Source organism: Nyctibius grandis, chromosome 1 (assembly GCF_013368605.1).
Source record: "Nyctibius grandis isolate bNycGra1 chromosome 1, bNycGra1.pri, whole genome shotgun sequence".
Taxonomy (NCBI): Eukaryota; Metazoa; Chordata; class Aves; order Nyctibiiformes; family Nyctibiidae; genus Nyctibius; species Nyctibius grandis.
This window is the reverse complement of record NC_090658.1, coordinates 68123677-68142208: the sequence shown is the minus strand read 5'-3', so window position 1 is coordinate 68142208 and position 18532 is coordinate 68123677. Positions and strand designations below refer to the sequence as shown.

General features: G+C 38.5%; 1 protein-coding gene across 14 annotated transcripts in view; it reads right to left on the bottom strand.

Moving 5' to 3' along the window:
• Positions 1-18532, bottom strand: part of EPB41L2 (erythrocyte membrane protein band 4.1 like 2) — a 140849-nt gene that overhangs the window by 44707 nt on the left and 77610 nt on the right. For all 14 annotated transcript variants that reach the window (XM_068397098.1, XM_068396994.1, XM_068397058.1 and 11 more), the window contains exons 5-6: positions 14908-15012; positions 5313-5355 (exon numbers count right to left, since the gene is read on the bottom strand). In XM_068397098.1, the coding sequence (XP_068253199.1) occupies positions 5313-5355; positions 14908-15012 (148 nt within the window). The remainder of the gene's footprint in view (positions 1-5312; positions 5356-14907; positions 15013-18532) is intronic.

Sequence of the window (18532 nt, the reverse complement as noted above, 5' to 3'; positions counted from 1 at the left end):
ACTGCCGCTTTGAATTGGTGGCCAAGACAAAAAAAAAATTATTTGATATTTAAAATGATATTTAGCATTCTGTCCCTGATAAGGCTCTCTGTTTTGATGTTTAATAATATGGGCTATAGAAATGTCAAAAATTTTTCTAGACAGCTTGTTACCTCAAAAATGCTTCTGCGGCAACTTTAGGCACATTCTTAGAGAAAAAGAATGCAATATAACCAACCAACTAGCAGCATACAATTAACGTGATTCATCCCATTCAAACTGGGAAATAAGTGAGGTTGTTTTTTTCCAGTAAAGGCTTTTTCTGATGATAAGTCTGTGTCTCAGCTAACATTTTTTAGGTACTGTGTAACTAGGAGAGATACACTGCTCACAGATGTAAAAATGCTCCATAAAATTAAAAAAATTACTTCTTCTATATTTTGCTTAAGTTACCATCAAGAAAATAAAAGAAGTAAGATTTATATCCAGTCTACATTTTCAAAAAAACATAAAAAAAAAACCAAACGGAGTCCAGCCAGCCCTAGTTGGACTAACAAGATTCAGCTCATGAACTCAGACATCTCCAAACTGCAAAATCATTCTTTATAATTAGTAGACATGCAGGACAACTCTTGCCTTGGCACAGGTGCTTATTTCTCTTCACCAACTGTAAGCTAGACTCTAGTGTAATCAGTTTAGATCTAAATTAGCTACAGTTTACATATAAGAGAGGGATATTAAATAAAGTGACCCTACATAAAGCAACCCCCATATTTTGATGCCTGAGCTTAACTATGTTTTGGTAGCATTGAAATCAGACAACTATAGCCATACATTTAAAATGCAAGCCTTGTCCTTAATTAATTCTAACTTACTTAGCACTTTAAATACAAACTTTAAATTTCTTGAATATTTTAGTACCCTGTGTTGCAAAATTCTAAAATCGTGCTATATTATTCTCACAGAATTGTATTTAGGAATTTATCACCATTTGGTCTACTGTGCAATTTGAAAATACACCTATTTAACCATATCGTTATTCTTCTGTATCATCATCTTTAGGATGTGTTGCAGAATATACCATAGGACCAAGAATGTACAAAAATCCACTTCAGCTCCATGACATTCCCAGAACTACCTTAACTGATGGCTAAGTATGTCTCAAAGACTAGGCCAGTATTGCATTTGGCTGTTTTTAAGTTCCCCAGTCTGAATGACAGGATGCCCATTAACAAAAGGATGCTGAGGACAGTCTTCAGCGTGAATAAAGAGCAAGGTTTAAACTGATAGCCCAAGATTTGCCAGCGGCTGCCTTACCTATTTTACTATTTCATCTGTTCTAATCCACTTCCATAGAATTACAGAGGATTTCCCTCACCACCCTCAAGAATTAAACTGAATCAAGTAACAAGCAAATTAAGTTTTCTGTCTTCAGTCCTTCAGTTAATTGCTCCTTTCTAAAAAGAAAACAACTTTTCTATCACCATAACCATTATTTCTTTTGATGCTAGTGGATATATAGTTTCTTTCAACTCTAGACTGTTGAAATGTAATTATATATACAAGACACCACTGACTCCCTTCATAGCCCAGAAAAGGGGCATTTGGTTTGTTTCCCTCTCAGGTGCCTATTTCAGAATGCACTCACCTCCTGAAAGTGCCTGTTCCTTCAAAAACCAAGTCTGTTTACCTTAGGTGGACACAGTTAACCTAAATTAGCTCAGATTAATGATACCCTGGGTACAGTGATGAGTTTCTAGAATCTTTCAGGCTAAATAGGTGTTCTCCTGACAAAAGATAGGGAGACTTTACTGTTAACTTCAACAGCAAAAACAGTTAAATATGTCCTTTATTAGGTGAGAATGCACACAAAAAACCCCTACACCAGTCTATTCTGCCCTTAGACATCCAGATCCTCTCCATCAGTTATAAGATAGACAACACAGGATATGCAATATGCAATTTTCTATATTTTATAATAAAATGGTATTTTTTTCAATAAAAATAGAAACAGAAGTAGATTTAATTGACATAACATTACCTTGGATTTAAACAACTGTTCCACAATTTCCATTTGGAAGAGAATGAATTATACCCCCACCAAAACCAGGCTCTATCCCAAAAATAATTTCAAAATTTGTGTGAAGGGAAAGATAACCAGGGTGTATAACTCAGTTTCAAACACTTCAATTACACAAACAATAAAAAGCAAATAATTAGGCTTCCCAAAACAGATGGTTTATACATTCACGTCTAATCTTTACTCATAATTATGAACATTTAAATTGCAGAGAAAAGATTGATCTTCAATTGCAATAAACGCTATGACGAAACCAGGTTTATGTAGTTTACTCATTCAATTCTGTTACACTGAGAACGAGAGGTATGAAAATATTCATAGACAAAACTGAGTGGAATATCATGTGTTCTATATCAACTGCATGTACAACATCTCACAGAGATAAATTCTCAAATTAACTTTTACATAAGAGTGAACCACCACATCCTCTTTGAAGTTTGGGATTTGAGTATTCCAAGGTCAGTTGCTACTGCTTGTACCATCACAATATTCAAGCTGAAGTTCTCAATTTTGAAAAAGCCTGAATCCACTTTAGATGTAGCAATTTTCAAGAAGATAGTGACAGAAATGTAGCTACCCCACCTGTCCCTAATTGAATTAGAGGTTTTAACACATGCCAGTGGATATCCAATTACATGAGTTAAAAAAAGTCAAGCATTAATTTTCCTGAAGAGATCAGGCTGGCTGAAAGCGAACAAGCTTTTTGCCACCTTTGTAGCCCTGAGAACAGAGCCAGTAATTTGTGGATCAAGTTCATTAGCCGAAGTAATATCAATAATTGCTGAGATCCAACATAACTGCCCAGCCAAAGGCCAACCTGGACAAATGAAAGATCACACAGAAGGCCTGAGGACCCTGAATCTTAAGCAAGAGACAGCCTGATGCAGAATGTGGCTTAGGGGAAACTACAGGATTCTTATTTCGTCTTCCCCAGTCACAGGTGGTACACATGTGCCCAGTGTGCAGAGTATTGTTATTGTTCACATGTAAGAGAGAGACAGAGATTGTTATAAATATTAAGCTGCAAACTGACATGCTGAACTTCACGTCCAAATCTGTCTCCTTTGTATGTTCAGATCAATGTATTTGGCCAGATAAGCTTATCTAGCATGCTAGTGCTTCAGTTTGTGCTGTACAAGAGAAAAATAAATGAGCTTCCTCATTTCAAATGTTCAAATGGACAAGCAGGTTTTACAGGTACCTTAAAATTATATATTATAATTGAGTATTTTTCGTACATAAGGTTTCCAATCTCTATTCAAAGAAATATATTTAGAACTAAGCTTGAAATAAAGAAAACCCTCATTACTCAATACTCACATAGTTGGGGGATAAAATTTGTTTTTGTAGTACATCCCAGTATCTGGGAACATTAATACACTGATTATGAGGAACACAACTGACATCATGCTGATTACTTACAAACCAGTGTAAGCAAGTGTCATGCTTAAAATCCTTAAAGTGTTTTTCTTACTTGGTTGTTTACCTTACACACTATGCCTATCAACTCTAAAGTGCTATAGACCAGAGAAAAAAATTCCAATTGTGATGCCTAATTCAAGAAACTGGTCTTGATATCCAGTATAAAATGTAGGTCTTCATGCTGTATGAAAAATCAGATCCCCTTAAAATGTTTTTTGTAGGACATATCACGCAGTGTTAAAAAGATGTTATATAGTGCATCCAAAAATTTTCCTGCCAATTCTAACACTTTAGATTCATGACACTTACTTATAGGCTATATAGCATGCAGATCACTACAGAAGACAGTAACACGAAAAGTATCAATGTCCTCAGTCTTTTTGCAAATATTAAAACCAAACAAAACAGCCTTTAGCCCACATTTTGACAACTGACACGTTTTTACTGAAGACGTTTTTACTGACATTTCTGCAGAATAAGAAGTTACAATACCTGTAATTTTTCCTTAATTAAAAGAATAATTGCAGGTGGCTTCTACTTGCATAAGTATATTAGTACATTCACCGTTTTAATCTGTCTAGTTTACTTATACAAGAGCATGTTAGATCAAAAAAAATAGTCTCCAATTAAGCTTCTGTAACTTTCATTTCTTTACTGAAAATATAAATCACACCTTCCTAGAAAGGTATTTCATCAGTTGGAAAGGCCTAAAGAAAACAGAATTAATACCACTACCATTTCTGGAAAAACATGAGTGTTGCCTTAAAACAGGAAGTTAACACTAGTAAAGAAACTGCCGGTTCATCGTTGTAAATAACACACTGCTGTTCTCAAATAAAAGTGCTGCTGCTGGATCACATTCCCCAAAAGAGTTCAAAGCCAGTCTCTTTAACTTACATTCTTGTTGTGTTGGAAGTGCAGACGTGCAAATCTTATGATCATCATCTCTCCCCACTTACATTTCCTATCAGGCACTAACAGAAGAAGGCTTCCACCCAAGAATGAAACTGCCTTGGCCACAAATGAGTAAAGCAATTAGAAGAATTTCAGTAAGGGCTGTCTAGCACTTCCTAGTGGCTACTTATTTTGAGACACTTAAACTCAGGAGGAGTATTTCCTAAATTTACTCTCCATTCACTCCGCTATCTACTACAAAAGTCACCTAGCTAGTGAAGTACTTGACAAGAGTTTTATGGAAACAGAGTAAAATAAATTAGTCGTTGTAGATTGAGTACAGGAAGTAGAAAGACTTCTTACACAGATTAAGTCTGAAAAGCACTGTAGGGAGCAGTCTGGCATTCCAAGATTACGCTCTGTATTCCATTTCCATTCTAGAAATGATGGACATTATCAGAAAAGCCAATGGTGGACTGATCAGGATTGAAAAAAACAAATTTTCTGTATGATACTGATTCTCTTTTTATACGACGTCTTTTAAATATCCTACAGCAACAAACATGACCGTCTTTGCAAGATTATATTCTCCATCTCATAACCCAAATATCAGCACAAAGTTGAAAAATGTCTACTGTTTGTTTCAGGATGCAAAAAGATCAACTGCAAAAAGATACAGAAACGTTTTGGGGCAGCAGCCAGTACAATGATTAACTTCTACAGCACAAGTCTCAGTGATTCTTTCTCTCCTTGTTGGACAGAGGATTGAAATGGAAGCTTTGCTTTCTGTTCTAAGGCTCAATATGTCATCATCAGATATAAATTCTTTTAATGCTCTAAGTATACAATTTAGTCAACGTCCGGGCTACTAAGCTTATGAAGAATATTTCTGTGAGAAAATAAAAGGAGCGTAACATCTGAATACAGAAGTACTTACTTCGAATTTGTCTCTTAATTTCCTTTGAAGAATCTAGCCAGTTCTGAAAAAAAATAAACAGCATTTAAAATAATTTCAGACTGAAGATGGTAATTTCATACAGTGCAGTTAAAGTTTGTATTGTTCAGACGTCTGTCCTACTTTAAAATAACCCAGAGAATTGTAAAATTGAACTTGTGATTTGACAGCAAGTCTCCCCACCCATGCATATAAATGAAACTGTGTAAGGTGGCTTGCCTTCATGGTTGTCTTATTGCTTTAGACTATTTATGCCCTGTGATTTTGGAAAGTGGATAGTCTTACAGTGGAGGTGGTCTAGCAAATTACATTTGACAAATGCAATTCTCTTATACTCCTTTTATTGACATAAGTAGACTTTTCAGGAACGGCTGTGTAACCTCTACATGTCTGTGCTTATTACACACCGATATAGAGTTACCTAAGATGATATTTCTCTTGAACTCCAGAGATGACTTATTCTCATAATTTGTCTTAAAGCGTATACATTTTAGATCTAATAACATTCAAAAGTGCTTGGAAAGACCTAATCAAATTTCATGCTTTTTTTCTGACCTACCCAAAGCAAAGTCCTCTGTGAGTATGTATTATGTTAACACTGATATACGGGCAAGGTTCAAATTTAGACACTCAGCTATATTTTAGGCGATGCAAATAAAATAATTTTTTTTTAATTTTTTCATATTTATATGCCTCACTATTAAATGTGTTCTATCCTCAACACCAAAAATATTTTGATATAATCTGTGCAACCTATTACATAGCTCATAGCATTTCAGTTACTAGTGATGTGTGTAAAGAGACTTTTTTGTGACTGATTATCCAAAAATATAACTTTGGGAAGTGAAACTAAGAAATCAGTAACATATATTCATCGGTAACTCAGACAATCCTGTTTACTAACTTTACCCATAGATGTTAGAAAATAGACTGAGAGACTAGAAACATAAGCCTTTTAACTGCAGGTACTGAGAATTTACTTTATACAGTGTCTGAACCTTTATTTCCCATGGCCAGACACATATACACAAGCATATACACGGAACAAACACACATGCACACAAACAGCTTCTCAGCAGGACTTAGCACCCAAGTGTGCTAAGTAGAGAAGAATTAGCAACTGACTTGTAACGTAAAGGACAACATTTGCGTTTCCACAAACCACTGTACATATTAGCAGCTTTAAAGTCAGAGGGGACCTCATTGCCAGCACAAATGTTGCTAAAGGCATATCTCTACCAACATTTCTTGCCTAACTTGGCCAAGTAGTGGATACTGGCTATAAAGTGACTCACCTTTCAGTCTATGGTACAAAACTCCAGATGCAACAATTGTTTTCCAGCACCATATTCCTCAGTCTTTCTTACAGGCTTTTCCACCCAAACTCAAATTTATTTCAAGGAGACAAAACATGCTAGGCTACAGTTTTATGGGTCTGTATGTATTAGGAGAATGTGGAACTGTAGCTTTTTGCAGTAGTGCAAATCCTTAATATAGATCACCTCTGCTGATAAAGGATGTGGCTTCTATGAATATCACCCAAAATACTAAGTTCCCTGTTGTAAATGACCTCGATCCAAGCTGATTTCATCACAAACGCAGCATGTATATATTAGACAATTACTATTTACAAATTAAATGCAAAAACCTCTTTTTATCATTTTTATAGATGTAATAAAAAAAAAGAATAATTTAACACTTCTTGCTTTATGAAGTCTGCAACCTCTACATTTCATAGCTACTGTAATTCTTCCAGAGATACACAGTCCATAACATTGTTAACAAAGGAAGAGATATAAAACACTCCTCCAAAAAATCTGGATACCATTTATTCTGCTTTAGTCAGAAAAACTGCTATCTGTTGGAAGAGCCTTGACATGAAAAGGCCTTGGAAGACAACAGAAGTCATCATCAATTCCTTCGGTGTTTGGTGAAAATAGGGCAAGGACTATGAAAATACAACAGATTAATACGTGGCTAAGAGACTGGTGCCGTAGGTGGGATTTTGGGTTCGTTGACCACGGGGTGGCTTTCATGGCACCGGGCCTGCTTATGCCAGATGGGGAACAGCGGAGTCAGAAGGGGAAAAGGGTTATGGCCCAGAAGTTGGCAGGGCTGGTTAAGAGGTCTTTAAACTAGGTCCGATGTGGGAGGGGGATAAGACCAGGGCAACCACAAATGAACCTAAGGGCAACAGGTCTGTGTCAGGGGCAAGGCCGCTAGCCCAGCTGAAGTGCATTTACACCAATGCACGCAGTATGGGCAACAAACAGGAAGAGCTAGAGGCCACTGTACAGCAGGAAGGTTATGATGTGGTTGCCATCACAGAAACGTGGTGGGATGACTCTCATGACTGGAGTGCTGCCATAGATGGCTATAAGCTCTTTAAGAGGGACAGGCGAAGCAGGAGAGGCGGTGGGGTAGCACTGTATGTTAGGGAGTGCTTGGATTGTGTCGAAATTGAGGAAGATGATGAGGATGACAAGGTTGATGTCTATGGGTAAAGATCAGGGGGAAGGTTGTCAGGGCGGACATTACGGTGGGAGTCTGTTATAGACCACCCAACCAGGATGAGCAGGCGGACGAGGCATTTTACAAGCAGCTGTCACAAGCCACCCGGTCACCGGCCCTTGTACTCGTGGGCGACTTCAACTTACCGGATGTCTGCTGGAAATACAACATGGCAGAGAGGAAGCAATCTAGGAGGTTCCTCGAATGTGTGGAGGACAACTTCCTCATGCAAGTGGTAAATGAGCCCACTAGAGGAGGGGCCCTGCTTGACCTGTTGTTTGTGAGCAGAGAAGGACTAGTGGGAGATGTGAGGGTCGGTGGCCGTCTTGGGAATAGTGACCATGAAATGTTAGAGTTTTCGATAGTGGGGGAAGTAAGGAGGGGCAAGAGTAGAACTTCTGCCTTAGATTTCTGCCGGGCAGACTTTAGCCTGTTTAAGAGGTTGGTGGATAGAGTCCCTTGGGAATCGGTCCTGAAGGACAAAGGAGTCCAGGAAGGCTGGACATGCTTCAAAAGGGAATTGCTAAATATTCAGGAGCAGGCTGTCCCAGTGTGTAGGAAGACTAGCCGTCGGGGAAAAAGACCGGCCTGGTTAAACAGAGAACTTAGACTAGAACTTAAGGAAAAAAAGAGAGCCTATTTGCTTTGGAAGAAGGGTTGGGTAACGTGGGAGGTCTATAGGGACGTTGCCAGGTCATATAGGGAGAAGATTAGAAGGGCCAAAGCTCAATTAGAGCTCGATTTGGCTGCTACAGTCAAAGATAACAAAAAAAAGCTTCTACAAATACATTAACAGAAAAAGGAGGGTCAAGGAGAGCCTCCACCACTTGCTGAATGAGGAGGGTAGAGTAGTGTCAGGGGATGAGGAAAAGGCAGAGGTGCTCAATGCCTTCTTTGACTGGGTCTTTAATGTCAAGACCGGTTGTCCTCAGGAGACTCGGCCCCCAGAGCCTGAAGTTAGGGACGGGGGGCTGTGTGAACCTCCCAGGATCCAGGAGGAGACGGTTAGGGACCTGCTGTGTTAATTGGACACCCACAAGGCTATGGGCCTGGAGGGGATTCACCCCAGAGTAATGAAGGAACTGGCAAATGAACTTGCCAAACCACTCTCGATTATCTACCGGCAGTCCTGGTTAACTGGAGAAGTGCCAGCTGACTGGAAATTAGCAAATGTAATGCCCATCTACAAGAAGGGTCGGAAGGATGATCCAGGGAACTATAGGCCTGTCAGCCTGACCTCGGTGCCAGGCAAGGTGATGGAACAGATCATCCTGAGTGCCATTACACGGCACATGCAGGACAATCGGGGCATCGGGGCCAGCCAACAGGGATTCATGAAAGGCAGGTCCTGCTCGACCAACCTGGTCTCCTTCTATGACAAAGTGACCCGCTTAGTAGATGAGGGCAGGGCTGTGGATGTAGTCTATCTAGACTTCAGTAAGGCATTCGACGCTGTCTCCCACAGCATCCTCCTAGACAAACTGGCTGCCCGGGGCTTGGATGGGTGGACTCTTCGATGGGTTAAAAACTGGCTGGATGGCTGAGCCCAGAGAGTGGTGGTGAATGGGGCAAAGTCCAACTGGCGGCCGGTCACTAGCAGTGTTCCCCAGGGCTCAGTTCTGGGGCCGGTGCTGTTCAATATCTTTATAGATGATGTAGACGTAGGGATTGAGTGCACCCTCAGTAAATTTGCAGATGACACCAAGCTGGGTGGGAGTGTCCATCTGCTGGAGGGTAGGAAGGCCCTACAGAGGGATCTGGACAGTTTAGATAGATGGGCCGAGACCAACGGCATGAGGTTCAACAAGAACAAGTGCCGGGTCTTACACTTTGGCCACAACAACCCCATGCAGCTCTACAGGCTGGGGGAAGAGTGGTTAGAAAGTGGCCTGGTGGAAAGAGACCTGGGGGTGCTGATCGACAGCCGGCTAAACATGAGCCAGCAGTGTGCCCAGGTGGCCAGGAAGGCCAATGGCATCCTGGCCTCTATCAGGAATAGGTCTAGGGAAGTGATCGTCCCTCTCTACTCGGCACTGGTGAGGCCGCACCTTAAATACTGTGTCCATTTCTGGGCCCCGCACTTCAAGAAAGATGTTGAGGTGTTGGAGCGAATCCAGTGGAGGGTGACCAAGCTGGTGAAGGGTCTGGAGGGTATGACCTATGAGGAACGGCTGAGGGAGCTGGGGTTGTTTAGCCTGAAGAAGAGGAGGCTCAGAGGTGACCTTATTGCAGTCTACAACTACCTGAAGGGAGGTTGTCGTGAAGTGGGAGTCGGCCTCTTCTCCCGGGCAACTAGCGATAGGACAAGAGAACATAGCCTCAAGCTTCGCCAGGGGAGGTTCAGGTTGGATATTAAGAATTTCTTTTCAGAAAGGGTCATTAGACATTGGAACGGGCTGCCCAGGGAGGTGGTGGAGTCACCATCTCTGGAGGTGCTTAAGAAAAGACTGGACATGGCACTTAGTGCCATGGTCTAGTTGACAGGGTGGTATGAGGGCAATGGTTGGACTCGATGATCCCAGAGGTCTCTTCCAACCTGATTGATTCTGTGATTCTGTGATTCTGTGATTCTGAAATAATTTTAGCTGACTCACTTCAGCTACAGTTATCATCCTAGGTTTTCAGTTTTGGCATGAATTCCATTCTGAAATGATACACAGCCACATTCTTTCAATTACAGAGATAACTAGAAGTAGCTTAAACTCTTAAATTTTAGATATAGTATAAAATAAATAAGTAAAGGATATAGCATGGCCTAACTACAGCAGAAAACAAGGATTCATGAGTATATGTTACTTTCAGTGCTTTATCTTTTACCATTATAGAGTAGGAGAAAAGAACATACAATACAGAATAAGTTGTAAGATGAGAAGAACAATCCTTTCTTTACAGAAGTTATAGAATTCATTTTCTGATTTTCCATATCTTATTGGAAGCAGACTTTGCCACTAACTTTCATTACTGTTCTGTCAAATAAAATCAGATGCTTATATTCCATTTATATGCATAATTACAGGGGTGGGGTTTTTTCCCACCTTTGCCTTTTGTTATGGATAAAACAAACACTACTGAAAGAATTTACCCTGAAATAGACCTCTTAATGCAGAATAGACACGTCTGTCTTTCAAAACAAAAAGAGTATATATACACGACTTTTCTCCAGTAGGCAGAAATCTATTTGTTTAATTTGTGAATGGTAAGGTTATAGAAGAGACAAAGTAATGAATTGTCAAAGAACAACAAAATGTTCTCTACCAGTACAAAACTATTTTGTACAAATCCAGAAAAGCAGCATTTCCAGCTGGTGCCCAGAACATAAGAGCAGAAGCTTTCTAACACTTCTGCAGACCAATTACAGTGTGAATGGAGCATTCATGAACTTTTGAGGGTGTAATGCAATGAAATTACTAACTAAACTTTAGACCAATAAATTTAACATTTGCAAAACCACAAAAGAAATCATTAATAAGTAATTTGACCTAAATAGTTTTAAAATGTGTATTAAAGCTAACAAAAGTCAGTCTGATTTGAAGACACAACATCTCTCCCAGCTGCACAGAACACCCATAGAGAGAAGTTAATGGGACTCCTCCTCCAATGGTACCCCGATGGTGCATTAGGGAGCAGCTCAAATTCAAGAGAGTGCCTGGCATTCAGTTTCCACACCCCACAGCTGCCATTGACTTCAACAGCTGGCTCATAAATGGGTGGCTGTGATGAGTGCACAAGAATGAGAAAAACACATTATTCAGCATTTACTACTGACTGGCCTGGAGGTCAGAGATTTGTGGCATTTTAATCTGAAAAGACAACAGTTGTAACAGGAGAAAAAATGCATCAGAAAGAACTGGTACTGAGATGAAAAAAGAATTCAAACTTACTACAAAGGTGAACAAAAGAGAAGGCCCTAAAACAAGTAAAAGTTCTAAGTCCCCAAGCTTTCTTTGGCAGCTATTGCGGAACACAACTGATAGCCCCCCCACCACTTCCATCTATTAATTAAATCAAAACATAAAATGTTATTTTTTTTTCTTTTTTTAAAAGAATGAAAAAAAGTTGAGACCCTTAAAAGTCCTAAGACAGAAGCACAGCATTCATTAAAAACATACCACAAATATTTAACATATGAAAACAATTTAAATGATCTTCATCCGTGTATTAAAAAAATCTCTTTGATAACAAAAATGAGTGCTCCAATCTTACTGAGCACATTCCGTGTAGCTATACAATTTCAAACTTACCAGCATGAAAGAAATAGCAACTGGGGAGGGGGAACTTTCTTAGCACACAACCAGTAATTTTGCCATACTAAGACACTTCAGTAACTACACTTCACATTTATCATGATATGTTTATACCATAACTGGTGTAAGAACTTTCAAACATGGTGCTATACAAAAGCAGAAGCTTTGAATTAGGTAACTTGAGAGACAATAGCAGTAAAAATAAGCAAGCCTATGTAAATGTGCACCTGTTACAGCACAGACTGTCCAACCCATAAAAGACTATAAGCACTTACTGAAGTGACTAGTTCATGCCAAAGCCCACATTTTCAAATTCTTCTTTGAAAACCTCGGTATTCCCACTCATCTGGCAATCACAACTTAGAGCCACACCAGAGGCATAGTACCATCCACATAATGGCACTTTGGGTACAATCTAGAGCATATGGGCTATCCAGACAGGAAATATCTAAAATAAACCCATCCTTCACTGAGACTCACTGGCATTCAAAATCTTGTAGTTCCTTCAGTTCATCATAAATTAAACTTAATCCTGCAACAGAAAGTAGGAACTGGGAAATGCAAATCTGCTACAGAAGACTCCTTTTTCAGTTTCTCCAGATAACACTAAGAACTTACTTGTGTGAAGAAGACAAAATCCAGTAACTGTGGTTTTTTAGTCTTCATAACGAATTGGAGTAGATTTCCCCAGAAGTTTTTAAATAAAAGCCTGTTGCTGTCCATAATTCAGGTGACAAGTGGTCTACTCTTCAAATAGATTGGTAGACTTAGCCTGGGCTTATAAGTAATTGAACGACAGGGACCTCATTATCCAGATATTTCTCACTTAATTTATGTAAATACCTCATTTATGAGTGTTGCTACAGTGGCACCTCCATAGTCAATGGATAGGGAGCTCATTTAGGGAGGATAAGGACTCATTTAGGCTGAAAGGGACCTCTGGGAATAATTGGTCCAACTGTGATTCAAGTCAGAGCCAGCTTTGAATTAGATCAGGTTGCCCAGGCTCATATCCAGTCAAGTTTTTAATACCTCCAAGGATAAAGACATATGAAAAAACAGATGGACTCTTTTTAAGGTGTGGTACTCTGTTTCTCTGTTCACATGACTGAGGAATACAAAGAAATCTCTTCGTCCAACTAGAAGTACATTAGAAAGAAAAAAAAAGATAGGAAAAAAAAAAGATTTAACTCTACACCAATCCAGACTTTCCTGCTCTACTTTCAAAAGCCAAAAGCGCCCTCCTAGGGTCTACTCAAATGGCCCATTTCCTGGTATAGTTAAGGATCCCAGGTCTGCTATTAGACCTCTCCTCTCTTGCCAGAGATCAGACTGTTGTTTTATGTTATTTTGCTCTGTGTGTAGAGTATAGATTTTCAATAGTGAGTAGCAGAAGTAAAGGGACAACATGTGATAATAACAAATAATAATAAAGATATCAACTGAGCTGCTCTTCATTATTACATCAGAGAAGTTCTCATTTCTATAAATAGCTTACATATCAAGAACAAAAATAAAATATCCAAGTAAAAACACATCAAGCCCATTTTATATATGGGGATCTTTAATACAGAGGGATTGAGTATTTTGCTCAATGCTGCACAGAAAGCCTTGCAGCAAATAACTCTAGAAAACAACTGCATTTTAATGCAAGTTGTCAGAAATTCAAATTTATTCAGACCACTAAATTAGACTTCATTTCATACACAATAGTGGGATGAGAAAGATGACAGAAAAAAAGCAAAAGCTTTTAGACTAAGTATAGTACTCATGTAATGCTGTTTCCTGCTACAAATACAGAGATTAAACCAAAATTTTTTCCACTTCAGTTGGTAATTATTAGTCCGTTTTCTTTATGAGAGAAAAGATGACCGCAGGTGTATCTTTAGTTCATGGACAAAGTGACAGCTGTTACATACCTAACTGTAAATATTCAGATGCTAGGAAAAGCTAAATTGGCTTTTGGTTATTAGTGGAATGCATGCCACCGACTGATTTAAGATTTTTCTCATCTCAGCTATCTAGATGTGCTTGACCATCCAACATGCAAGCAAGTGCAAAAGAAGACTGAAAATAAGTTAGCAAAAGGTACTTAAGAGATCCTACTTGAATATGGTCATATCAAAACACCATTTCTACAACTACCATCCACTACTGGTGATGGGCTAGCTCCAGTCTCATCTTTACAAATGCCAAAATTTTCCCTAAGCTTAAAATTAATAGAAAAGGAACTGTAAGGCCTAATAGTTACAGATTTAGGGGCAAGATTTCTTTCTTGTTCCTGTTCAAAGCATTATTAAACACACATGAGAAAAGTCAGCAGAATTATTCGAAAGTCAGGAAGAAGATTTTTTGGTTTTGTTATTTACCATCCAAAGTTTTGTTTGCTTTTTTTTTTAAAAAAAAGTAAATAATTAAAGTGTTCAGAAATTTGGGGAGTTGTCAGACTGTTAAGGCAAAGATATTAGTTAAAATTTCCTGTCTTCACTTGCAGGGATGGCATACTGTTTTACTATACTATTTTACTGTTTTACTATACTATTTTACTGTTTTACCATAAAGTCTAGCAATTACTCAATTAGTTTTCTCAAAAATGCAGATATTCCCCCACTCTAAAGAATAAATGGGCACTTTGTTAGATTTCAACATACACATCAGTATCTTGCACATGTTGCAAGTTTACAGCAGACAAGAACTGACATTTTACAACAGTTTACCAAATGTTTGTAATGGTATGCATTTAATACAAGACACCTCACTGAACTATTGAAGTCAGTAGCAATATAGAAAAACAAACAAAGAAAACCCTCTTACAGGCTTACCTTCTGTTCTGAATTCTCATAAAACAACAGCCCAAAATAGTCCTTTTCCAGTAAATTGAGATGTTCGCACACTTTGTCAAACAGCACTTGGCCTTTTGCTCTTTTCTGGAATTAAAAAAAAAAAAAAAAAAAAAAAGTACTATCAGTAAGTCAGTAAAATCCTTAATTACAGGTACTGTAATTTGACGTATTAGTCAGGAAAATTTAAAATATCAATAAAATATATTATAAAGCTGTAGCTTTCTTATGATACACTGTTCACCATATTTTGAAAGCTATACATATCACTGACAAAAATAAAGATATATAATTTTTTTTCAATTCATTCAAAAAATTGACTTGAATGCACAAGGAAAATTCAGTACCTAAATTGATTTAAATATTTTGCATCATTAAGTGTCACTAAATAGTTCTTAAATTTGTTTTTCTGGATCTCTACTTTTAAAATAACCAAAGACTTCTTCATGTGAGCCAAATTTTTCTACATTAATATCTTCTAAAAATTAATATACTTCCTACAATGTTAGTTTCTGTTAACTTCTGCATTTCAAGCATTTTGGCATACATCTCAATAACTTTTATGAATCAGGTGATATGAACTCCCAAGAAAAATGAAGCATGTTATCATCTTCAAGAGACAAAAAGAACAAGCAGACCACTAAAAGTTGGTGATCAGACCAGTAGAAGCAGCATACAAGTGTAAGCAGAGCATAAGCACCATGTCTAAGCTATCTGTACTGGAGAGGTTTTGAGGGGCAGAAAATAAGAAAAGAGGGCTGCCTTCTATCTGTAGATTTATGAACTCTCTCAGTATCCAACAAATCCATTGGATACTCAAAAAAAAGTCTTAAAAGAAGTTTATTCTTCCTAAAAATAGTATTTGTGAAAGTCAGAAACAAAAGAAAACAAAAAGATCACATTCTTATTTGAGGTTACTTTCAATATTGTAGGCTGCTACTTCATAGTAGTAATCGAGGACCGATCATCATTTTAACACACTCCTGAAAAGTCTGCTTAGCGTAGCTCAGTATGACTACAGCTCAAGCAAGTGGCAATTAGTCCTGAAGTTTTATCTGTTCTTCTTGTACCTGGAACTGGGAATGTAAACAAGGGCACCCCATATCTTCCTATTGCTGGTAATGAAAAGCAGGCCCAGGCCCTATTTCTGTGTGCTGGATTTTCGGGAAAAGATTTGTTGTACTGGAGATGGCAGCTGACAGGAGACAAAGTTTTAGAGCAGACGGCTCACAGCACATACTCAGGGGTGGGAAAGATGAGAATTTCTTTCCACAGTTAAAATTTGAACATGAATGGCATGCAGTCTCCGGGTTTGAACCAACTCCTTCATGACTGTTCTGCTATTTGTGGCATTTATCAATGAGGCCACAACACGGCATTTTCAGAGGCCTGGCAGTTTAAAAGAATTTTTGCATTTGTTTATCCTACAGATCTCAGTAGATGCCGTACACCACTGCAATTCCACAGAACCGCCATCGACCGCCCCTGCATAGGCCCTCGCGACACTGCAGCCATTGTCCCCGCAGACAGTGGCAGAGCGCGCACAATTTGCCCCAGCTCGGCACTCGCTGCAGCTCAGCTCCACAAAACATTAAGGCCAGGAGGGGAGGGAGCGAGCAGAAAAGAAGGTATGCACTGAGCAAATAGTGAAGGCATTGTTGTTTTATTCCCCAAGAATCTAAAGCTCTATTTATTCAAGATCGCTTTGTTCAGCAGACATTACAGTCCTGAAGATCAGAAATTTTCAAAGAAACACTTAAAAAATGAGCATGTTTAGCAGCACAAGCATCACAGCAAGGCAGTGGAACTTAGAAGTCAGAGTCACTTTTGAAATGAGGACCTGTTTGGTACTTTCAAAAATTGTGCTCCTCAGAAAGACAGATGACTCTTTCCCCCAGCAGTCTGAAGTAACCACTTAGTTTTCTTGAGAGCCCCACCTTCAGCTTAATAAAAAAAATCAGTTATATAGAGAAGAGCTGAATCAAAAGCAAGAAAAGTATAAGCAAGAGATGGTTTGAAGAATCTTAGCCTGCTTAGATGCATGTAATAGATGTATTTTTTCTCCCTAAATCATCGTGCATGTCAGTGATCACACCCTGCAAAGGCAAGTTCCAGGTATACATATTTTAGTAAAGGAAATCGACAGATTAGTGCAGAAATAATATATGCTATCATTAAGTCCATATCTGGAGTCAGTTGCTAATTATGTAGCTTTTCATAAAGTTCATAAACTAAAAACCACAGTTAAAATCAAGTCTTTGACATACAGAAACAGAAAGCAGCCAAATTTACAGGAAATATATTACCAGTATAACAGTAAAATATTGCACAATTTCTTCTTAGGAAGTCAGAGTCAACACAGAATTTAGATACAGTGGCAATGCCCACTGTATCTTTAAAGGTCTTTTGTACGTTTATAGCTCTTCCACATAAGGAAAAACACTACCGTGCCATGAAGGCCAAGTTATGTTAGTCTACATTCTAGACAACAGCACGATACAAAGAAGTTATAGCATCAGAAAGTGACATTTATAGAGCTCTGTTGTGTATTTAAAAGAGTAAGAAGCCTCTCAGTATCAGCAGCAGCTCTCATTATAAAATCCTACTTGTAAAATCAAAAGACTCCTAGCTGTGGGTTTTTTTTAATATCGTGATATAATTTTAAAAATCTGCAAAAGTATTTAGTTTGCAAAATCAAAATTTTCAAGTGCAATTTCTTTGTACTCCATTTGGGGACAGGCATTACCACACAGTTTAAATTATATGATAACATACAATTTTTCAGGAAAACTCCACGCTCCTAGAAGAGTGTCTCTAAACCAGAACTGAAGTTACACAGAGAAGACAACAGTTGTGATCCAGTCATTTCAGAAGTTAGAAACTATCTAATAGAAGAGCAGGGGACTCTAAGAAGGCAGCACCATGGTTTGCACAGTTTAATGGTACTCTTTAAACTGGATTCTATTTCTTTTTCTACCAGTTGTTGAGGTGTCAAGTGATAGTCACAACCAATGTGAAAAATTATAATTGCTAACCTTATATATGTATGTATAGATATGCATTTATGTATAGGTATATACACATGCATATGTATGTGTATATAGCACAGCAAACATTAGCACTGAAAACAAGGAAATCTCCTTATTCCAGATTCTAAGCTTTTACTGCCGTTTCAGCCTTAAGTCCATACTCAGCCCCCACAAGAAGGGGAGCATATTCAGCCTAGCTATACAAAGAGGCTGAGAAGTGAGGACAGGCGCACAGAGCTGGTAGTTCAAAACACGACAGTACTCAGAACGGCAGTTATGCCTTTTTTTTTTTTTTTTAAGTGAGAACACAGAAAGAACGTATCTAACCAAGGTTATTCCAGTACTGATTCCAAGACTGCATTTAGACACTGCAGATGCCACCCTGTAATACAACCACCTCATAAAACCAGGGGTAACAAGGTTTCTGTCCTTCAACTCCTTCTCACAAGAGCAAACCAGAGCAAAGCAATTGCAGCAAACATACAGAACGGAGATTTCTGTGCAGTCAGGAATTAGAATAGGATATTATGGATCTGTTTGGCTATAAAAGAGTTGCCAGCTACAAATGCAATATAAAC